The 24,927-nt window shown below is 41.2% G+C and overlaps 1 protein-coding gene across 2 annotated transcripts in view; it reads right to left on the bottom strand.

Moving 5' to 3' along the window:
• Window positions 1-12,900: 12,900 nt before the first annotated feature.
• LOC127621845 (lethal(3)malignant brain tumor-like protein 3) overlaps window positions 12,901-24,927 on the bottom strand; it is a 94,034-nt gene continuing 82,007 nt past the window's right edge. For both annotated transcript variants that reach the window (XM_052095610.1, XM_052095611.1), the window contains exons 21-22: window positions 24,209-24,271; window positions 12,901-15,839 (exon numbers count right to left, since the gene is read on the bottom strand). In XM_052095610.1, the coding sequence (XP_051951570.1) occupies window positions 15,696-15,839; window positions 24,209-24,271 (207 nt within the window). In that variant the 3' untranslated portion in view covers window positions 12,901-15,695. The remainder of the gene's footprint in view (window positions 15,840-24,208; window positions 24,272-24,927) is intronic.

The raw sequence follows: 24,927 nt of genomic DNA, 5'->3' as shown, positions 1-24,927 counted from the left end.
GCCAAAAACAAAAAAACATCCATTGAGTGGCAGTTCTGCAGACGGAAATGGCAACGAAGAATGGCCAGACTGTTTCGAGCTCACAGAAGGTCTACAGTCTACTCAGATAACCACTCTGTACAATTGTAGAATCAGAATCAGAATGAGCTTTATTGCCAAGTATGCTTGCACACACAAGGGAAAAAATAAAAATAAAAAGAATATAGTGAGCAGAATAGCATCTAAGACTGCACAACATGTCGAACCTTGAGGCAGATGGGCTACAACTGCAGAAGACCATCAGTCTTCAGTTGAAGACTGGAAAATTGTAGCCTGGTCTGATAAATCTTGATTTTTGCTGAGGCACACAGATGGTAGGGTCCGAATTTGGTGCCACAGCATGAGTTCATGGACCCAACCTGCCTTGTGTGAACAGTCCAGGCTGGTGGCAGTATGTGTGTGTGTGTGTGTGTGTGTGTGTGTGTGTGTGTGTGTGTGTGTGTGTGTGTGTGTGTGTGTAAATATATTAGCACCCCTTCCCCCGTCCCGGTTTAATGCTCAAAAAATCTATTTACCTTAACTATAACGCAATGGGTGTATGACATAAGAAGATGTCAGAGGTGTCGTACAGAGATATTTGTAATGACTTTGTGTTGTCTCTTGGAGTTTCATGAGCACAGAAGAATATCAGTATTTCTACAGAGTGAAGTTAGATCTTGTGGATTTATGAATGAAGTACTCTTGTTTTAAAATCTGCCCGCTCTGCTTTCTGTTGTTATGATATCAAACAACACTATAAAATACTCATGATAACTTTTGACAACTTTGTACCCTGCAAATCCATCTTGCTAGCTAATTACACTTTGACATCAACACCATAGATATCTATATAGAACCATTAGACAGGAAGTTCAAAGACAACATTTTCAAGATGGCTGCGCGCTAGTATCTCTGGCGCATAAGGTGAATAACTTTGTTTTTTCTGCTCAATGAATTGGTACCTGGTTTAGAACTTCTCATTAAATGTGTTTTTTAAATGCCAATGGAAAAGAATTCCAGTTTTGTGAATTATTAGTTATGTGCACATGAATGGCCGGTGTTGGTTACTTGTACTTATGTACTATATGTAATCTGGAATATGCAATTACATGATTACTTCTTGTTTGCGTAATTTGAAGAACTTTTATGTCCCCATTTTTTGTTTGAATGGTTTAATGGGGCTGACTGCATGCCACAGTATTCTCACCCTTTGTGGTTTGCCTTAGGGCAGATTATTTGTTAGATATCATGCATAAATAAATCATATAGGTGTGGAAAAGTGATGTAGAGCTTATCCACTGGTACAACAGAAAAAAGAGCTTTTGTAATGGTCCATTATTTATTAATTTAGCTTTTTTTTCTCCGTATTTTGTTTCTAAATTAAGTGCGTGTCATGTCGTAACAACAAATGCCCAGTTTGGAAGTGGGATCTTCCAAGGTGCACTTGAAGACAACAGACTCATAAAATGGGCAGTCACTGTTGCACTCTGTTGTGTGGAAAATACGTACTACATCTTCAGACTCGTAGAGTTCTCATCACCACCTTACAGCAAAATCTTCATTCTGTAAAGAAGCATATAATTCAGCCAGAGCCATTACAGAAGAGGCAGATAGAGACATGCATCTTAAGAACAGTGGAGTGGGGAGGATGAATGTAACACTGCAGACAGCGTAGGTGTGATCCCCACAGTCAAAGAGTGTCTAAAAATAGGCATGTTCTTCTCTTAATGAGTGCTGTGCTGCACATGGTGGGAAAATAATCAAGAATCCCACCTGGCGTTGAGGCCGGATTTTGGTATTTGTTCACTGATTTAATTATTCATGAAACAACATGAAAATCATCTTGCGCGACAGCTGAGGAAACCCTACTGGTGTCATGAAACTCAGATATGTTCATTATGGAGAAATGCTTTCATCCTTAGTTCATTGCAGAAATTAACACAATGTCAAATGTATACAGATTCAGTTTTAACTAATTATGAGTAAATGCTGTAGGCTATTAAGATTATGTAAAGAGGAACAATTATGATGTGTTTAGTTGACATTTTAACTTCATTTCAATACTGCTTGAACACGACAATGATTCAGTTACAAAATGTCTGAGTGGATAAATTACATTCAGGCTCATTTAAACCATGAAATAAATATCCCTGATGCCTGAGAATTCTTATATCACCTGTTTTAAGGCAAAACAATGTAGTTTAAAGGTGAAAAATGTATACAGTTGTTCTCCTTGCAGTTTTGCATATTGAATACTTGAATAATTTTGAATAATTACACATACTATATAACAAGATACTATGTATATATATACAGATGAGCCAAAACATTAGGACCACTCACAGTTAAACGAATAACGTTGATCCTCTCCTAATAAGGCCACATGTCAAGATCTGGGTAGATTAAATAGTCAACAGTCAGTTCTCGTAGTCAATGTATTGAATGCAGGACAATTGTGCAGAAGTAAAGACCTGAGTAACTTTGACAAATGCCAAATTGTTATGGCCAGATGACTGGGTCAGAGCATCTGTGAAACGGCAAGGCTTGTGGGGTGCTCCCGGTCAGCAGTGCTGGTGTGGTACCTACCGACAGTGGTCCAAGGAGGGACAAACCCCAAACTGGCGGCAGGGTGTTGGGTGCCCAAGGCTCATCAATGCGCGAGGGCAAGGAAGGCTATCCCATCTGGTTTGAAAGTCTACTGTGGCACAAGTCACAGAAAATTTTAACTGCTGCATATGGGTCTACGTAGCGCATACTGGACAGAGTGCCCATGATTACCCCTGTCCACCATCGAAAAAGGTCAACTGGTCCAATCAGTCCCATCACGTGGAAAGCTGTGTGCTGTGTTTACCTGGGGAAGTGATGGCACCAGGATGCACTGTGGGAAGTCGACAAGCCAGTGGGGGGAGTGTGATGCTCTGGGCAATGTTCTATTGGGAAACCCTGAGTCCGGCCATTCATGTGGACATCAATTTGTTATGTGCCACCTACCTAAACATCATTGCAGACGAGGTACACCTCTTCATGGCAATGATATTCCCTGATGGCAGTGGCCTCATTCAACAGGATAATGCACCCTGCCGCACTGCACACAATGTTCGGGAATGGTTTGAGGAACATGATGAAAAGTTCAAGGAGTTTCCCTGGCCTCCAAATTCCCCAGGTCTCAATCCAGTTGAGCATCTGTGGGATGTGCTGTACCAACAAGTTTGATCCATAGCGGCTACACCTCACAACTTACAGGACTTGAAGGATCTGCTGCTAATGACTTAGTGCCTGATACCACAGGACACCTTCAGGGATCTTCAGGAGTCCATGCCTAGTGGATTGGCACAGTTTTGGTGGCACCTGGAGGACCATCAACATATTAGGCAGGTGGTCATAATGTTTTGGCCATTGGTGTATGTACATTTAAAGCAGGACATGCTTCCTCAGAGTCTGGTTCACACAAGGACTTCGACTACCTAAACATCTTATAGTCTCCACCCATTGCCAGCTTGCCAGATCTGTTCACAGCAGATGTGCATCTGTGTCTCATATAACAGACATTTCTCAGAACATCTTGCTCCAGCGGAACACTAGCCATGGAATCCCATCTGTTTCCAATACGAAAGGCAAGTCATATTTTCCATATTGATAGCAACACAGCTGGAGACACTTCTCTTTTGACAACTGCAGTCATTCACACATGTTTAAAATTTAACATCAAATCAATATAGTGACTTGTGTGTATACACAGGATAGGATAGCAGGACATTTCATCAAGAAAATATACAGAAGATATATGTTTAATAAGATTCTTGGAGATATGTAATATGATTTAATTGGATTGATTTAGAACAGAAGTGTGAATCACATCAATCTGTATCTGAAAACCACTGTTTCCCCTTCTGTCGCTCTCTCCACGTTGTGTCGGAGAAGCGACACTAGGGGTCTCTCTTGAGCGCCGATATTCACCTCTGACCTATTGAAAAGGGCCAATGAGAGTTGGCAGTCAGTATTTGCATACCCCGCCCCCGCATACGGGTATTTAAGCGGGGCAAATACGGAAGTTTAGTCAGAAAATTTCTTCGGAGCCGATGGTCTGTCTGCAGTTTGCTGCGAGTTACACACCACATTAAAACGTTCCTGTTTCCTCTGACGATCTGCATGCTGTTGGATCTTGACGGCGCACAACAGCGGCTTTCTCCTTTACATTGCACGGCGTGCATTGTTGCCCCTGAGCGCTTCGACAGCGCAGACACACACACACACTGTGTATTGAAAGAGTAAATTCCTATTAAAAGAGTAATTTCTCTAAAAGAGCAAAACACAGTGGCGTTGAACGTTCTTTTCAGAACGCGTCTTTTTCAAGATGCCCTTCCGCCCCTGTGTTGTTCCTGGATGCGGTAGAGTGCTCTCTGCTTCAGACGGCCACAGGCGCTGTCTCGTGTGTTTGGACCGCGATCACACCGAGACGGCGTTTGTGGATGGTTCATGTTCTCACTGCGAGAACATGACCATGACCACGTTGCGGTCGCGGCTTGCTTTCAACCGAAAGCAAGCTCCCCCAGCTGCACCCCGCATTGCTCCTTCTTCCCACGGGATTGAGGACGATGCGGTTGGCGCTGGGGGCGATTTGGGGGCAGCAGCGGGTGCGGTTTCGCCGGGTAGCCCCCCGCGAACCTCCCGTTCCCCGACACGCTCGCTGGTCCCCATCCACGCTCGCGCCAATAGCGGCTCACCTCACGGCCCGGCTGTCTATCCTCCCGAGCCCGAAGCAGATGAGCTCGCTGCTGCATCGGCGAGTGTGATGTCTGATGCCGAGGACTCCCCTGGACTGCCGCCTTCGGGCCAGCAGGCCCAGGCTGAGGCCGACGCTCAGATGTCTGACATGCTTTCCCGGGCCGCCGTAAGCGTGGGGTTGGATTGGAACCCTCCATCCTCCCCACAGCCTTTACGGTTGGATGACTGGTTCCTGGGGGCAGCGCGCCGTTCGCGGCCTCGCATTCCCCCGGTCCCATTTTTCCCGGAGGTGCATGACGAGCTGACGTCTACGTGGAGAGCCCCGCTCTCCGCCCGTCTAGGTGCCACCCGCTCCACTCTCACCACCCTCGACGGCGGAGAGTGCCACCGATACGGGGCGATTCCCCAGGTCGATAGGGCAGTTGCGTACCGTCTATGCCCCGGTAGCCCTACCTCCTGGCGTGGCCGCCCCTTACTCCCATCCAAGCCCTGTAGGACATCATCCTCGCTCAACGCGAAGGCCTACAGTGCGGCTGGACTCAAGTCGCTGCGTGCCACTCACATCCCCGGCAAGCTCAACGTCGTAGCGGACGCGCTATCATGACAACGCCTGCCCGGCGGGGAGTGGAGGCTTCATCCCCAGTTGGTCCAGCTGATTTGGGAACGGTTTGGCAAGGCCCAGGTAGACCTGCTCGCCTCCCAGGAAACCTCCCACTGCCTGCTCTGGTACGCCCTAACAGAGGCTCCACTCGGGACAGACGCGCTGGCACACAGCTGGCCCTCGGGGCTGCGCAAGTACGCATTTCCCCCAGTGAGCCGTCTTGCACCGGTGCTGTGCAAGGTCAAGGAGGACGAGGAGCAAGTCACGCTAGTGGCCCCCTACTGGCCCACTCGGACTTGGTTCTCGGAACTCAGGCTTCTCGTGACAGCTCCTCCCTGGCGAATTCCCCTGAGAAAGTAGCTCCTCTCTCAGGGACGGGGCACGCTCTGGCACCCGCGCCCAGACCTCTGGAACCTCCACGTCTGGTCCCTGGACGGGAGGCGGAAGAGCTAGCCGGCTTACCGGCGACCGTTGTGAATACAATCAACCAAGCCAGAGCCCCCTCTACCAGGCACATTTACGCCCTAAAGTGGCGCTTGTTCGCAGATTGGTGTTCTTCCCGAATGCCGTCTCCAAACAGAGGCTCGCCCACTGGGTTGTTGACGCCATCACACTGGCTTATCACACCCAGGCCGTGCCCCTACCCTTGCGAGTCCGAGCTCACTCAACAAGTGGTGTTGCGTCCTCGTGGGCACTGGCCAAGGGCACCTCCCTAGCAGACATCTGTAGAGCCGCGGGTTGGGCAACACCCAACACCTTCGCAAGGTTTTACAACCTCCGCGTTGAGTTGGTTGCGTCTCGTGTTTTGTCAGGTCCGAGCCCGTAGAACTCGGTAACGCGTAGACTGACCGGCCGGGTGGATCGCTTGTGCCCAGCGCCCTTTTCCTGACGTCAAGGTTAAGTAGTGCGCCTTTTTTCCCAGGGCACCCCACTCCGAGTCGGGACCCTGGTTGATTCCTCCCCAGCCCTCCGGGTCCGCGGTTCAGCGGAGGAACTCGCCGACCCAAGCCACTGCGGGTACCCTGATGGCTACCCTGTACTGGTATAGGTGCTACACAGGTAAGGCCTCCTGCTCGGACTCCCCCTGTGTGTATTTCCACGGTTCTGTCCCCTTACGAGCGGACCCCCGTGTCTCCCTTAGGCAGTTACAGCTGCCCCGGTCGCCGTGCTGTAGCAACTCCCCCCTTTCGAGGCTGGATCTACCACCGCACCATACTTTCCACACGAGCCCTAAGACAGCCGTGTGACGTGTCTACCACTTTTCCTCCCCAAGAAAAAGGGCAGGTGTGGTCTCCGCAGGGTCTGGGTAAGACCCCCTTCCCTATATGCGTGTAAGGGCCCCGGCCGTGATTGCTCTATGCGAGAAACATAGAGCGAAAAGAGGCCCAGCCAGGCTGGCCCGTTCCCATGTTGGCAAACATCGCCTTGTTCCCCTCTCAGGGTAACTAGAAGGATCCCGATGTTCGTATGGGACATTGGGGAAGGGTACGTGCAGCCAGGTACAGACAGTGCGCGGCACTGGATGAATCCCTGCCCGCCTCTGTATCGGCAGTTCACGTACACGGTTCAGCACATGGCAAGATTGGAATGGGTCCCCTAGTGTCGCTTCTCCGACACAACGTGGAGAGAGCGACAGAAGGGGAACGTTTGGTTACGTATGTAACCTCCGTTCCCCGAGGGAGGGAACGTCACGTTGTGTCTTTCCTCCGCCACGTCGCTGAACCGAGCCACTGTTGTGGCCGGACCATTTCCGGCTCCTCAGAAAAATCCTGACTAAACTTCCGTATTTGCCCCGCTTAAATACCCGTATGCAGGGGCGGGGTATGCAAATACTGACTGCCAACTCTCATTGGCCCTTTTCAATAGGTCAGAGGTGAATATCGGCGCTCAAGAGAGACCCCTAGTGTCGCTTCTCCGACACAACGTGTCGTTCCCTCCCTCGGGGAACGGAGGTTACATACATAACCAAACGGCTTTCGAACAAGCCAAATTGTTTAGAGACTAATTGTTGAGTAGGCAAAGAAAAATACATTCCCACAACAGCAAGTTTACATGTGTATTACGTCCATCGACATACTTAAGATGTGACAGATGTCATTAGATATAACAGAAAAAAGATTAAGAAGAATCACTTTCAAAGACTGCAATAAGATTCAAATGTTTTGAACATAACATGGTTGATTGTTTCATTCTAAATCGTAGTAAAAAATGTATTTTATTTGGATTATATAATTACAGGAAATAATAAAGAACAGCAGCACATTTTAATATGCTTGTGCACACAGAATGTCAGCAACATCCTTCCAGAACATTAAGATTTAGAATGTGAGGTCTCCATGGTGATGCTGAAGCATGTTGCTGTGACACTAAGGAAGCAAAGCACACGCTGTATTCCATTCAAACCTACGGCAAACACTACTACCATATTTATGATGAGAAAGATGAATTCGTTTAAATAGAATCAATATTTTCTTCTTCACAATTCTTCCTTCACAATATGAAATGATTTTCAATGTGTAAAATTAGATCTTCGGCTCATAAATTGCCCATATTGCTCCTCCCTAATGGCCTGAGTCCATTTGTCTTAAATGTTCAGTGAGGTTGGTAAGTGGTGGCTTATGTGCAATAAAGCCATGCTAGTGGTTCTGAAATTACACACCTCTCAAGATATCTTTCCTTGTTTTGAGATGTTCTTTACAATAAGAGATGGGTTTGGGGTAGAGTTAATAAAATATATGCATTCCTCTTCACTGTATTACATTGTTAAGGAAAAAAAAACTCGCTTTGCAACTCGCCTTTTGGGCCCCCCTGAGGACATTTCACCTTGAAGCTGGAGCTCACACGTGCGCTTACATTCAAAAACACTTTTAGCTTCGGCCACTTGAGGAAGTGCTTTGAATTTTGGTAAGCACAGACTGAGTTTAGCTCAAGAAAAGTCAACCTACTGTTCCCGAATTCACAGTGATATCAGCTGAAATCTGTTTACAGTCTCTGGTTGGATAGTACAGCACAATCCATTTACTCATGGAGCATGAATGGACATACCACATCAGTACAGTCAAAATTCACTGTGTGTGTTTGTTAACAAAAACACATGTATTCTGCTTCAACCCAGGATTTTGATATTACAATCTTTTAAGTCTGTAGATGAAAGGGGGAATGGATGAATTGGTTCTGCATATACAATGGGTGACATGAGTGAATCTATGGATAAATGACATTAAAAGAGGAATAGTCACTTGGAGGAATACAGAATGAAATTAAAGCTTCCTTCCAACATCAGAGTCATATTTAGACTAATCCTTTCAGCAGCAGAACTCTTAGGTTAATCTCTGGAGGAAGTTATCATACACATACAGCTATCATGTTCTTTTGCCAATAACTCCAGGCACACAAACACAACACAACACAGACCAACACAATGAGTCACTGGTAACTGTAAATATAATCCTGACTGAATTCTACTACTGTAGGTTCTTGCAATATTTTATATTTAATGCCAGTTTTCACCTGTTCTGTTCAATCAATTCAATTTTGGTCTATTACTTATGTGGCCATCTTTATGTGGCTCCAACTATCACCCTAACCATAGTGATTACAACTCTGTTCGTAATGGCATACAACTTACTAATACTTACTGCGTAGTGTACCCTACACACTGTAAATCGCCAACTATTAATATTACACAACTCTCTGGAATATCTCAATCAGACTGATCAATGGCATTCAGTGGTGAAATATTTCTGAAGAAAGACCGTTATCTATTGCCAGGGTTGGAAGGGTTACGTTTGAAATGTATTCCACTACAGATTACAGAATATCAAGGTCAGTAACGTATTCTATATACTTTGGATTACTTCTTCAGCACTGGTATATTTTTTCACTTGTTTTGACTATAAAAAGTGTCAGTACAGTAAGACAAAATACACGTTAAAAATACATTCTCTGAAAAACCCAAATATCTTATGCAGTGTTGTTTCAAAAACAAGACCAATCAAATTGTTTTATATTTTTACAGGGAAACAATAAAAAATTATTATCAAGAATACATTTTTTCCCCTATAATATCAAAGGTCTTACTAGACAGAAAAGAATTATGATCCAACGTGAATTTTCTTGATAATAAATATGATGGTGTCTGGTAACATGTGCATGTAAAATGGCTAGAAATAGCATTTTAGCTTAGCGTAAAGCTAACAATTTACACAAGGTTTATTTCTATTTCTTCTGCTCCAAACTTACTTCAAACGTACTTCTCTGTCTGCTCGTATGAATGTAACACATCATAAGAAAGTGTTTCACCGCTGTTCAAATACACTTTGAATCACATCATTTATATGGATACAAGTTTTCCATTGGAAAGGACTAAATATTAAAACAAATGATAATAAAATGCAAATTAATCTCTTCAGTAATCAAAATACTTTTTTCATGTAACTGTAATGTAATTACCAATGATTTAAATTGAAACTGTAGTGGATTACAGTTACTTATATTTTGTATTTTAAATACATAATCCCGTTACATGTATTCCATTACTCCCCAACCCTGTCTACTGAAACACAGTATAACTGACCACTCATCCTACACAGCAGTGCATGAATCAGTATTGAGTTTATCTATTTATTTATTTTTTTATTTAAGTCATGCAAGTGGTAAATCAGATGTATATTATTGCAAAATAAATATTGTCAGGTGCTCAGTGCTCAATGTCAGTGTTTTTCTTCTCACATAATAACTAATTCCAACTTAAATCAATATTTTATGCCCTGAATTTTATATTTTGTTTTGTTGTATATATAAATTAGTATGTGAAAGTGTGTAATTCAACACATTGTTCTCTGTTGTTATCTGGGTGTTCCATGCAAAGAAATATAGTATTAGTATAATTAATATAGTATAATAGTAGTATGCTACAGTGTTCAAACATTACAATTAAAAACTTGACCTAATCATTTGAAACAGGTGCCAGAAATCAAGTAGGGTAATCGAATAGGTATGTATAGGATTAGTACTGCATAATAAAAAAAAATATATATATGCCTAAGTAAAACCAACAGTGATAACTTTGTTCTGAATCGTAAAATAAATAAAACTGCACATTTATCTTAAAGAGGTCATGAAATGCTCTTTTTTTATTATTTTATTATCTTCCCTGAGGTCCACTGATACTGTTAGTAACCTTTTTTTGCATTAAAACTAATTCAGTAATATATGATCATTTTACACCCTGTCTCTGGCCCTCTGTCTGAAACGCTTGGTTATGGGCTAAGCCCCTCCTTAAAACTAAAAGTAATAGTTCTCCCAGAAATAAACTTTTACGGTGCTGACATCATGTTTACACGGGTGTGTCTGTCGAGTGATGCAACGGCTTGAGGCTGTCTACAACGGGCGCATCAACCTTTTTTAAACCATTTATATGTGTTGTAGGCAATAGCACTGCCAGTGCACACAGCGCAAAATAGAATGGGACATTTGTTTACAGTCGGTGCATGCTGCAATGAACGCTTCCATGGTAGACTGCATCCTTGATTATAATGGGTTCTATTGATTTTGACGTGATTCTCGTTTCCGGTGTAGACAGGGTGTGAGTGTTAACCGCTGTGCTTGAGATGAACAGCTTAATATATTCAGATATAATGTGTTGGATGTGTGTTATGTGTAACCCCTGAAATTTTGTTTTATAATGTTGTGGAGCTTGCTCATTCTCTTAAGATTGACTTTCAAAAATGTATGAATTTGATGGTCCAAAATGCATAATTAGGCTGTATCAAAATAATCCACAGCACTCCAGTCGACAAATAAAGTTCTTCTGAACCCAAACGATGGATTATTTTTAGAAACAAAACAATACTTTTATACTTTTTCACTACAAATGTTCGCTTCCGTACATCACTGTGACGCGTGCTCATGAGAGGGATGACGTAAGCTTGTTGGTAAGGTCTCGCATCACGTGGAGGAGGCAGGAAGCACGTCACTGCATATAACAGAAGGAGAGCTGTACAAATATTAAATTATCTTTGCAGTAGATTTGTATAAGTGTTTTGTTAAAAATGCTCATTTGATGTGTGTATCCTGGATGCTTCAACGTTCAGAAACCCCAAAGAAAATGCACACCGGGTAAACTTTTCATGGATTGCCTTTACATGATCATGAGCGATTGAAGCTCTGGCTTATCGCGCTGAACCTGGATATCAGCACACCCCTACATTCTCTCAAATATTGGATGGTGTACAGTGAACATTTGTTTTTGTTATTATTATTTGGAAATTCTTTTTTTTATCATTTTATATTGTTTTGAAATTATTTTGGACTGTTTTGGTTTGTGAACGGCGCTTGGTCTGTGTAAGTTCCACCTCTACCATGTGACGTGAGACCTTACCAACAAGCTTACGTCATCCTTCTCATGAGCATGCATCACAGAGATGTACAGAAGCAAACATTTGTAGTTTAAAAGTCTATAAGTATTGTTTTGTTTCTAAAAATAATCAATCGTTTGGGTTCAGAAGAACTTTACTCGACTCGACGAGTCCAGTGGATTATTTTGATGCACCCTAATTATGCATTTTGGACCATCAAAAAGTACATTCACTTGCATTGTTTAAAGGAGGAGGCCTGAAATTAAATCCTAAAAATCTTAAATTCTGTTTTGATGAAGAAAGATACATCTTGGATGCAAGCAAATTTTCATTTTTGGTGAACTATTCCTTTAAAACGTCCACTGTTCTGATTGGGTAACATCATGCAGCCCCTCAAATTCATCCATTTTTGAAAGTCAATCTTAAGAGAATGAACAAGCTCCACAACATTATAAAACTACATTTCAGGGGTTACACATAATGCACATCCAACACATTGCATCTGAATATATTAAGCTGTTCATCTCAAGCACAGCGGTTAACACTCACACCCTGTCTACACCGGACACTAGTTGCATAAATATCAATAGAACCCATTATAATCGATGATGCTGTCTACCATAGAAGCGTCCGTTGCGGCATGTTGCGTTGCACCGACATTTAAAAATAGCGCAGAGGGGCGAAAAAACGCATCCATCATTGCAAGAGATAGAAGAATGTCAGAGAGTGGAGTTGTAACTCGAACCTGCGTCTTTTAAAAGCAGCCAGAGCTATATATAAAGCAGTTAAAGATGTCTGTCTGTGCATGCTTGAATACAAAAATAATTGAAAATAATCCAGATTGGTCCCCTTTGGTGTTCAGGAATAGTCAAGCCCCAGTAATCCTTGTTTGTCCATTGTACAAAATGAAGCACCAATGGGCAAGGCCAAGGGTGCGATGATATAAAGTAGGCATTGCTGTTTCTTTTTCACTGTAGAGGCAGTCATGAATTAATGTACCCCTAGAGATGTAGAGATGTCACAGAAGTACAGAATGAGGCGTTTTTGCAGCTTGGTTTCAATAAATGCTTTTTGGGAATTAAGTTTTGAAATTTACATTATGTTTTTATAGAAGACCTCTTACCTCTTAATGTCAAGGAAAATTTGACTCCTCATGAAATGCAAAAAGACCATTGACAAAGACCTTTTGATCACCAAGTTTATTTTTGTTTATTTGCAAATGGATAACAGTAAAGTTTAGTATTCCACCAATCAATGTGCTTGTGCTGCACTTCCACACAAAATAATTCCATATTTACACACTTTATATTAATTTCCACAATCAAACTAAAACCTCAAAATATCTGTTCATTATTGGCTCTTATGACAAGAAAAAAAAAAGACATGATAAAATAGTCTTGAATACAATAAATCATACAGCTGAATGGAACAAGTTTACTCATATTCAAAAACGAGTAAAACTGTTGTTTGGGTTTGTTAATATAAGTCCAAATTTACATCACAAGGGTACATACTGTGTGTTCAACTATTCATTTTAAATGGTCAAAGGATTCAACTTAAATACATTTGAAAAATTCTGTATTATAATGCTGCATGTCTCAGAAACACTCATTTATTCATTTATTAAAGGAAAATAGCAGCTGATACACAACAGACTGTGGCATTCTGAGCATTCATTTACGTTCAGCAACAAAATACCAAATATGGCTCTTACAATGTTTCTTTGTGCCATGAGTATATCTTCATTGTCATATCATGTTCTTCCTCATTTCAACATCTTTAACATGCCATTCTATCCAAAGGAGAGAAAAAGCACATCTGCCCTTGTGCTCGAGTTTGCAAGTATGAAAACATACTGCACTCACAACATACACGACTAAAAACCATCTAGAACAGTCTACATTTTCTGCTTAGAGTATTCCTCGAAACACAAATGGTAAAACATGTGGAGATCCCTTACACTTTTTTCAAACGACATCTGAAACGTTTATAGCCTTTAGTTCCAAAAACAAAGTGAAAGTTAATGCTAATACACAAATCAAAATCAATCGTAGCTTTCTATGTAACATTTTGATGATCTGAATGCCAGTAAACTGGTAAGAATTGACAGTGACCATCATAAAGGAATCTGACTTTTAGTGCTGCCGGTTGATTCTGTGGAAGCTAACAGTTAATCTCTGAATATGTATATTAAAAAAAAACATATTTCGAGCCTTGTTTTTGTTATATCAGATCCAGTGACTGCAAGAACAGTGCCACATTTGAAGAAAATCATTTTGTATTAAAGCATTCAAATGAATGACCTTTTACATCACCAAAGCAAGGACTGTATCTAATCAAAAGATGAATGAAAAGTAAGCTCATCTCTTATAAACCGTTTAAATGTTCTGCAAGCTCAAGGAATATTGTGCACGCTCCAAAATCAAAACTGATTAAGTGTAGAGGGCACACATTCTCTGCATGGACTCAATTACGAATGAATCAAAACTATAATCAACACAGATATTTCTTATCAAACTCTTCAGATAATTTAGGGTTATCAATTAGAGATGTAAGGAGAAATATCAATATCAGCTGTACCAGAAATGCTGCCAGGAAACAATGAGAGTCATAAACAGAAATGTTGCGACTCTTCTGAATGTAGCTGCATTTGTTTAGCACCTATATTGTGAAAAGCATTGTGTAGTGTTCTCATAACCCATCATCAAATGATACATTCTCCCCAACACTGAAAGGGCACTACATGAAATTGTAATACTAATACGTCTTAATAAGTGCATACATAAACATTTCTAAATGATGATGCAGAGAAGTTCAGGCTGACAAAGAGACATGGTGCTGTGTCCACGTGATGACATATTGCAAGGCGTTTCAACATTTAATCACGCGCTGAATTTTAGATACCAAATATTATATTTTCACAAGTTAAAAGGCAAATTTTTGATATCAGGAGTGGAATTACTACTATCACTAGTAGAATTTCACTATGATTTGTCATTCACTTCTATTCAAAACGCAATTACAGATATCTAGAATGACTTTCTTACCAGTTGAAATTGTTATGTCATATACCGAAATGCACTTCCTACTAATAAAAATGCTCATTTTTGATATCTAAAAAAATATATTCAACATGTTAGATTTAGTATTTCAGATATTAATAAATTGGAGAATATTTAAAGATATGTAAAATGCTTTCTTACTAGTTACAATCCCACTCCAGATATCTGAAATGACCATTGCAACTAGTGAAAACCAAATTACCGATACCAAAAATGAGCATTTTTACTAGTTGCAATTCAATTGTTGATTTCAAGAATGGACATTTGCATTTGATACAATGAAATTATTTATACAAACAAATTATAACTTTAAACAGTAAGTGAATTTTGACTAACATGATATCAAATATATTTCTCTGTAATGGTGTTTTGACCAGGAGTGAATGACAGATCATTGTGAAAATGCACTTACAGATATTTCAAATGTTTTTTCTAGTAGTATTCCATTTGATATCAAAAATGTGTATTTCTGCGAGTGACAATGTCATTTTTTATGTCAAGACAAATTATTTTCTAGTGCAAATGTAATTACTGATATCAAAACTGAGCAATTTTACAAGTAGCAATTCCATTACTAATATCATGAATTGGCATGTTTACTAGTGAAAATGTAATTGCAAACATATATAATCCACCCATGTGATTAAATTAAATTATAAATGATTATTCATAACCTATTATTCATATCCATGTTATTCATATCAATTATCATTCATATCCTGCACATGACATAGACTTAAGAATGTCATTACGGAAAACTACTGGCTGTTAAAGGATTTACTCAAATGCTCATTTTCAACCTGCTCGCTCTAATATCATCTAAATGCTGTGCATCATGTATAAAAGCGTGATGTATACATTATGAGTGTTCATGACGAGCCCTTTGACTAAAGCGGTAATAAACTCTCTTCTCTTTCTGTTCTGTCTGGGTCAGAGTTCGTTGAAAGCAGAGTTCTCTGCGGTTTTAAACATCAGAATGGAGTTGTAGATTTTCAGAGCAGGTCCCAGTTTAATGCTGAGGATCTTCACCAGGTCCACCTGCGTCAAAAGCAGGAAGGCCTCTCCATCAATTTGCTGAAATAAAAAAAAATATGGGGTGTACAGTATAAGCTGACATGCACACATACAGTAGTATCTGTTAACAGTGTGATTGTGTGGTTCAGTGTAATTTAAAGGTGTTTTTTGATCTGCAACAGCATTTGAGTGATTAAGTGTTAAACAGAAGGTCATAAATAAACAGCCAGTCAAGGAATTTTATGGAACATAATGAAAATATTTCTGTTCCCTGTATTTATGTCAGTCCACATCACCTGCAGCACCATGTTAGCATACACCATTTAATCTAAAAACCTGCATTTTATTAACAAACTATCCATATTTTATTTAGAAGATACCTATAGTACAGTATGCGCATTTAAACAATATTATTATTAGGATAATAAGGAGATAGGAAAAAGGAGTGTATAGCTTCTATTGTTTCTGGCAGCAGAATTGATCAACTGATTGAGAAAAGTGTTATAACCGTTTATACTATATCAGGGCTGGAATGGTATTCTGGCATACCGGGCATTTTCCCGGTGGGCCGATGCATTTTGGGGCCGATCAGGGGTTGACTGGCCATCGGGAGAACCGAGCGGGCCGGTGGGTTTGCCGCGATAAGCTCAAATGAGCTGCATAACGGACAACAAAATGGTGCCGCGATACGCAGAAAAGGACAGTGAGTTGACGAGTGCACTTTCAGCATTTTTAAGAGGTATCTCAGGTGTCTGGATTACAGTGGTGGAGTGATGGTGTATAGTCACAGTAAAGTGAGATTGTGGTAGTGTGCTGCATCATCCACATCCTAACACTCAGAACTGAAATGCAAGATGAAAAATGTAACTCCTCTAATTGCGTCCAATGCAGATTATGTTTGCAGGTTAAGTGAGTTGCATATTTCCTTTAGTGTATTGGGTGCTAAAACAACTTTACACCATGTCTACTTCTCGTGACAACACAAATCCTTTGACAAACTCCATGTTTAAATTTTTGACATGCTGCAAAGCTACTCTAACCGCTTAATTTGTCCCATCCATCTGAAATAAAACTGTGAATTGAGTACTAAGAATTTGATTTGTTTTGTATTTGTATTTAAATAACTTCTGGCTCTTCAAGTTCGTGAAGTTTATGGTCTCTGGTGTACTAATTTAAATCAACTTGCAACACAGCCAAGTGTAGTGTTAGTTTCAAATGAAGATCTAAGCAGACTGTGTTTTCAATGTAAGGATATAGTAGAGAGGTGAATACAGACTAAGAGATAGACAACTGGATTAAATATAGCTAGATCATGGCACACAGTGTGTGTGCGTGTAAATGAGTAATGGTAATTATGTGAGACAAGTACAATCTTTGGAAAGAGTCTTACAATACATCACTGTCATGTTATCTGTCATTTTATAAGATTGTTATTCAGATTAATGATGATGTGTTGTGATGTGTGTGTGTGTGTGTGTGTGTGTGTGTGTGTGTGTGTGTGTGTGTGTGTGAGAGAGAGAAAGAGAGAGACAGAGAAAGAGAGAGAGAGAATATTAATCTGAATTTCCTATTCCAGTAGTTCATATTTTATTGTAATCTTGTAGTGAGGATCGTGTAAACAAGTTTGGCTTGCTGTCCCTGGAGAAGGGCTCGAGGCTCAAGACTTGACCAAAGCTATAATACTTGTTTGTAGAGTTATTAATGAATAGATAGGATGAGATGCGGTGGTGGAGGGGTACCGGGATTATCGTCAAAATCATAGAGGTAAGCAGCTGTTATGCTTACTATGGCAATGAACATGCTCTCCCAAACTTTGTTCTGAAACTCTGTTTCAGTAGTTTGCAAGTTAATGTAATTCTGTCGAGAGGATAGTTTAAATGAGTTTGACTCCCTGTACCTGGAGGAGGGCCCGAGGCTTGAATACCTCCCAAAAGTAGCCAAGACAGGGAGTGAGTCGCTAGTATTGGAGCCATGTGAAACACGGAAAGCAATGTGTTTGGTTTAGTAATATTGAGATGTTGAAAGACAGAAGCTATGAGGATAGATGATAGAACAAAAGGTCTGCTTTGGGGATAGGACACTGAGAGATACAAGATAGGTAGAGAATGAGCACAGTGAAAAATAGGTGGAAACACTGAAGAAACAGTGGCGGTTGCTGCCGCATGGAAATTAGCTCTCATGGGAGCTGCTGTTGTGCTGGAGGACTCCGCAAAGCCCTTATCTGGGAGGCCACTTCCTGGTCAAGTCCACCCCATCCCGGACTTGACCTTTTGCCACCTCCAGACGCAACTCATTTGAGGGGAGGTGCCCAGGCAGCGAACGGGCAAACCCCACAGGAGTGGGGCTCGGCTGCTGCTCGAGCGGGTAAGCCCATCCTGCAATCAAACAGGGACCCTCACTGTGTTCGAACAGGGGATTCCTCAGAGTGGTACAGATGGGAGAGCCCACGATATGAATAAACATGAGTTAGCTCACATGGCATTCGCACGATAAAACCCTCACTGCGATTAGAATGGGATAGCCCTTGAAAGCAAGTAGGAGGGCCTTCACAGCAGCATGAACAGGAGGGCCCTCTATGTGTATGGACAGGGCTGGTGACTCTCATGGTGACTCTTTAATTAAATGATTAAAGCTGCTTTAGAATGATAGCCCCTGCTTTAGAACTAGATGAATTGAGCCAATAGCATGAGCACTGCATTTGCGGCACTTGGACAGCATTTTTGCACTGCTTCAGAGATGTATCAAGCCAATTGCAGGAGCACCACAGTTGCGGCACCTGGACAGCGTGTTTGTACTGATTTGGAAACGTATTGAGCCAACAGCAGGAGCACTGCAGTTTAGAGATGTATCGAGTCAACAGCAGGAGCACTGCAGTTGCGGCACCTGGACAGCGTGTTTGCACTCATTTGGAGATGTATTGAGCCAACAGCAGGAGCACCACAGTTTAGAGATGTATCGAGTCAACAGCAGGAGCACTGCAGTTGCGGCACCTGGACAGCGTGTTTGCACTCACTTGGAGATGTATTGAGCCAACAGCAGGAGCACTGCAGTTTAGAGATGTATCGAGTCAACAGCAGGAGCACTGCAGTTGCGGCACCTGGACAGCGTGTTTGCACTAATTTGGAGATGTATTGAGCCAACAGCAGGAGCACCGCAGTTGCGGCACCTAGACAGCGTGTTTGCACTCATTTAGAGATGTATTGAGCCAACAGCAGGAGCACCGCAGTTTAGAGATATATTGAGCCAACAGTAGGAGCACCGCAGTTTAGAGATGTATTGAGCCAACAGCTGGAGCACCGCAGTTTAGAGATGTATCGAGCCAACAGCAGGAGCACCGCAGTTGCGGCACCTGGACAGCGTGTTTGCACACATTTGGAGATGTATCGAGCCAACAGCAGGAGCACCGCAGTTGCGGCACCTGGACAGCGTGTTTGCACACATTTGGAGATGTATCGAGCCAACAGCAGGAGCACCGCAGTTGCGGCACCTGGACAGCGTGTTTGCACACATTTGGAGATGTATCGAGCCAACAGCAGGAGCACCGCAGTTGCGGCACCTGGACAGCGTGTTTGCACACATTTGGAGATGTATTGAGCCAACAGCAGGAGCACCGCAGTTGCGGAAACGCAAGGCTTGAACGCACTGCCCGAGGAGAGGATTACGCAGTATGCGTTGGAGAAGGGGACTTGCAGTTGCAAATTCGTGAGCTCATTACGGCTATGCTGGCACGTAGACAAAGTGGCAAAATACGGCAGCGGATTAGTATTTGGACCATTAATTGGCCAAAGACACCTGAAGCGTGGTCGATCATAGATCACATCAGCCAGCAGCTAATATTGCGGATAACAGGGGCTCAAGATAAGGTAGGCATCTGCATTCTGCTGAGATCACGGCCGAGCCCAGCATTCTGATAGTTGGTGTCTCCATTATCATAAACATTGGCAGCAGGGCTAACACTACTTGCTGCTTTCCTAGAGCAACAGTGTTTACTGATAATACAACATTTACTGAGTGTGACAGTAATATGTAAATTATGCACTTGCGGAAACGCCTAGCATTAAATAGCTGCGGTGAATAGGGTATTTGACGAATAATTGAGCCTGAATAGTAAAAAAGGGGGCTATTTTCTAGAGTTTAAAGCACTGCTGTTGCAGTTGAGTGGTTGAACCAGGATGGTAAATGAGAGCATGCTAAAAGGAACTCCTGTGGGAGTGAGGAGTGGGAAGCACTGTTGTGTTTTCACTGCTGTGGAATTCCCTGTAGATGCGCTTCTATATATGATGTGTCAAACATAGGAAATTTGATGAAAGGGTGTAGCAATCATGTTATGATAATGTTTTTCAGCATGATTAGGAGTTGCAAACACATGTGAAACAAAGAAACTATGTTCAAACGCTTGAGGGAGAATTTTGAAATGTAGTATCACGGCACCTTTGGGAAAAGGCAATGGACACTTGATGATTTTGATAATTATTACACTTATTATTGGTAGCGAAAGCAGTGCTAGAGTCAATGGGCTGCGGGCTATCAAGGATTTAGAAACGTCTAGCATGTAATAGTTTGTGGGCACCATACTGATTTGTGGATCACAGCAAATAGAGAGAAGGGAGCTAAGATTGCACTGATAGGGAGATCAGTTTATTCATTCGCTCTGTCCGCTCAGTGCACGGAGAACCCCGCGGGTTTGATGGCCGAGTCTGGAATCTCTGCAGACATTCAAGTTTCCGTAAGGCAGATAACGCAGCAGTCCCTCATCTCTCGTTGGAAAGAGAGATTTGCGCGACGTCTTACTATGATGAGAATGCCGGCTCTTTCCCCCTTTTCCTTCTGCTTTTCCACAGCCGGGCAGCCCAGACAAAGGGCTCCGCTGGCATGTTTTTAAACAGCGGTTTTCGGTGTGTAATTGCAGAACCAATGTAAAAAAGCGTTTGTCTGTCGTATACAATAAGGCAGACACCATCCAAGACAAAAAAACTAAAATCTGTAAACAAAACAAACAATAAACTGCAGTGTTGTGTCAGAGCTCGCAATGAAGCAGCCATACTCAATGCCATCTTGAGTCATGTTTAGGTTAAAATGTTTTCATTTGTATAAGGGAAATTTCTGTTATTAGATTTTTAATAACATAAATGTATATATTTTTCAGGGGCATCAGAAAATGGTTTGAGGTCCAGGGCTGAGAAAGAATGTTATGTTACATTGCTAACACTAGCCTAGTTTCCATTCACTTTTCACGCTACTTTGTTATCGACAAAGTGAAAATGCGTAAAACAAATTTTGCGCAATTTTCCGTCTCCTGCCGGTTTCCATTCAAATGGCCTTTTATCGATAAAAATGGTGTACGTGATGACGTCATGCCTAAAAATACACTTGTAACATTAGTTTTGGTTTATCGCAAAACAAATCTTCCCTTAAGCCGTTTCCATACAGAAATTTGCACGTCTATTATTTTGAATAGTTTGGAAAAGCAACATTAATAAATAAACGGTTGTCTACCATGATTAAATTAATCACAAACAGTGGCCATTCATATGTTCTCCGTGCACTTGTCGATGTGCATGTAACAAGATATTTGTGTTGGCACTCCTGGAAGTGTCATGTTTGCAGCATCAGATCTATATGCCATTAAAATCAATCCATAATCACGTACAATAAATTGTCTTTCAAGGATGTATTCTGTCATGTTTAACCCAGGCTAACGATTGGGGTAAACTCTGTCATGTGACACTACATTTGAGCAATTTTCATGACAAAAAGTTTTTCAGTGACTTCTGAAGTATCGACATAGAGTTTATGTGCTAGAGTTAAATGGAAAAATATTATGTCGACACTTGTGCAAATTTAGAAATAATTTGTATTTCCATCAAATTTATTTTGATAAGCTAACTTTTAATAAGATGAATTTTTTCGCAAAAAAACCTTGGATGGAAACGTGGTTAGCGTTCTACATTACAGAGAAATACTAAACCGTAATAATGAATCTTTAAAATATGAATTTAACAAGCGCACACATGAAGCGAGCCGCAGCGACACCGGCAAAAGCAGTCATGATTCTGAATGTGTCAGAAAACACCAGCAAGGAGACTGTCTGAACATTTAGTTCATTTATAGAGAGAAATGCACATTATGGTTGTGCCGACAGACGATGATCTCGTCAAGACGATATTTGGCTAATTTTCCCATGTATTAAATTATTATTATTATCAAATTAATATTACTAATCATTTGCCAGTAAACACACAGAAGAAACTTGAAGAAACACTTTATTATATTATTAAGAACAGATGACAGAAAAGCCGTCTATGCGCAAGTATGAAACGCTGTTTTTACAGAGACGTGCAGTCTCGAGGAACAAAGGAACAAAACAAATTTATTCACACATGATTTTCCCAGACAATGAAAAACCCGTCCGGTACAGAATGCACAGATGAAGTAGGATAGAGATGTTGCCCTTCACAACTGCTTTAAAGCCATCTTTCAAAAAGTTCAAAGTTTGAAATCAAGGTTTCTGCGACCAACCGACCAATCAAAACTTGGTCAACCAAAACTCTTCTCGACTAACCTTTGGTCAACTATTAGGGGGCAGCCTTAATATTTTGTTCACCAGATGCCAGCAATCTGCCTCCAATTTATGACTTTATGGTTATGTTCAATGACATGGGAATAAAAACAAACAAAATATTGATGTCTAAAGCCACTTTTTGTATTGTCTAATCAATGCTTCACTCATCGGCTTTTATAATGCAATATATTTAATATGATATAAATTATTCAAATGCTAATTATTTTTTACATTGAATTATCTCTATTTGGTGGCCTTTCTCAGCAAATATTGATATATACAATTAATTACGATTATTTTGATTAATTAATAGGCATGTCATGTAAATAATTTGACACATTTTTAATTAATAGTTAGATTAGGGCTATTTCAGTATGTCAAACCACAGGACATTTCAAAGTATTAAGCTATTTTGACACTTGGGGCAAATTCAATTTGAAAGTGAGCACCACTATGCCTTATTCTAAAGGAAACCTCAAATATTTTCTCTTTGAGTCTTAAATTAAAATGTAATTTTATGCTGTAATGGGCAACATAGCTCCTATGATGAGAAGAACCAGGTATGCTTCAGGTCAGTATTAGGCAGATTACTTCCTGTTTTTGGTCTATTTCGACATCTTTGGTCCATGTTGCGTTCATATATCAATTGAACTGCACCAGAGTTCGTTTGGAAGCAGACTGAGACCCACTATTCAGGCTTGTTTGGTGCGCACTAAGGTTCGGATGGCAGCATTCACACTTGTTCAAATGAACCGCACTAACAGAACAATCGCTCCAGAGTTCGTTTTAATCGAACCAAACCTGCCAAGTGTGAACACACCCTTAAAATACAGTATAAGTGCTCTGTATACCAAGAAAGTTGTTCCTTGTATTTGAACTGCGCTTATTCAACAAAACCAGAGATGAATATGTCCAGTAATGTATTCATACTACTCAACTGCATCCTTAAAAGGACTTTTTTTTCTTCGTCCGGGAAGTACGTTCTTTATCAAATGCAGTACATAGTCTAATAGTACTTGATAATGGACCCTGAGAAGATCAATAAATTACCTCAGGAAATGATTTGTCTTCCAGCCTCACATGATCATAAGTATTAAAACCCCTTCCTTCAAATGACCATTGTATGTACTCTTTACTAAAGTCTTTGTGGAAGGGCCCACTGTAAAGGCATAAAAAATTTCTTAATTCATGACCAGCATTTTTGAAAATGGCCCCTTAGCACATAGACAGTATATTTAAATAGTATTCTATCCACATTTTTCATTTTGATTGTACGTCACAGTTCATGATGAGAACAGTAAAACCACTGGACAATTTCCACATTTTGCTTGGCAAAACAACCCACACAATTTAAAGAGATAATTTGATGTGTATGGACAAAATCTCTGTGTGTGTTCTTGGCAAGAGAAAAGATTGAATGGCCCTTTTCTCGGTGAACAGTAAAATTACAGGTCAACTGCCCACATGCTACATTAGGAGACACAGGACATGGCAGAGAACCGAAAACGAGGAAAGAAAATAGAAAAATAGAAGGAGGATGAAAGAAATGGGAGACAGCAGCTCTGTGAAACAGGAAGAGAATTACAATAGAATTATTTAAAGCACCAGCCTTCTGGCCTGTTTATAATTCTTGTTAGCGGTAAACAGCTCTCATTTTCCCATGCTGTGGTGACGTGGGCTGACTTGACATGTCTATAAATGCCTTCAGACCACTAAAGAACTTCTCACATATACCATCAAGCCTTATGCTCTCTTGTCTCTTCCATACAAACCATCAGACTCTGTTCATTAAATACTTCAACCAGGATGGAGGACTAGAAGAGAGATTCCCAAGAGGATTCAGATATGAGTAAAGGGAATAATTTACCTCCTCTCTAAAGGTGCGCACTTGCTCCATGCAGCCTGGAAGTCCTTGGATGAACTCAATCACCTACAAATAACAAAGAGTGTATTAGAGGAGTGTACAGCAACACCACAGCTTACAACAACGGAAGTGAACTCAAATAAGCTGATCTCAATGACTCGTTTTGGAGGTAGTCAGAAATGCATGTGACAATATTGCATTTGTAGTGTCAATGTTAATCCATCCTGATGTGTCCCAAACAACTGTGAAGGACAGCCTACTCCCCTGTCAATCAAGCATTGTGTTGATACAAGTGTTTTATACTTTGCTAGAGATAGTTTAAATGAAAACAACCGTCTGATCCCCAAAAAAGTTTTTAAAGCCCATATTTATTCACTGCCCAAAAACTGAATGGAAATTCTGAGGTTGGCATGATATCAACATACACTGCTGAGCCAAAACATTATGACCACCGGCCTAATATAAAGTTGGTCCTCTGTGTGCCGCTAAAACAGCACCGACCCGGTGAGGCATTGACTCTACAAGACCCCTCAAGTTGTCCTGTGGTATCAGGCACCAAGACATCAGCAGCAGATCCTTCAAGTCCTGTAAGATTCGAGATGGAGCCGCCATGGATCGGAACGGTTGGCCCACCACATCCCACAGATGCTCAATCGGATTGAAATCTGGGGAATTTGGAAACCACCGTAACACCTTGAACTCTTCATCACGTTCCTCAAACC

Source organism: Xyrauchen texanus, chromosome 28 (genome assembly GCF_025860055.1).
Source record: "Xyrauchen texanus isolate HMW12.3.18 chromosome 28, RBS_HiC_50CHRs, whole genome shotgun sequence".
Lineage (NCBI taxonomy): Eukaryota > Metazoa > Chordata > Actinopteri > Cypriniformes > Catostomidae > Xyrauchen > Xyrauchen texanus.
The sequence above is the reverse complement of the archived record's forward strand: the minus strand, read 5'-3'. Positions and strand labels throughout refer to the sequence as shown.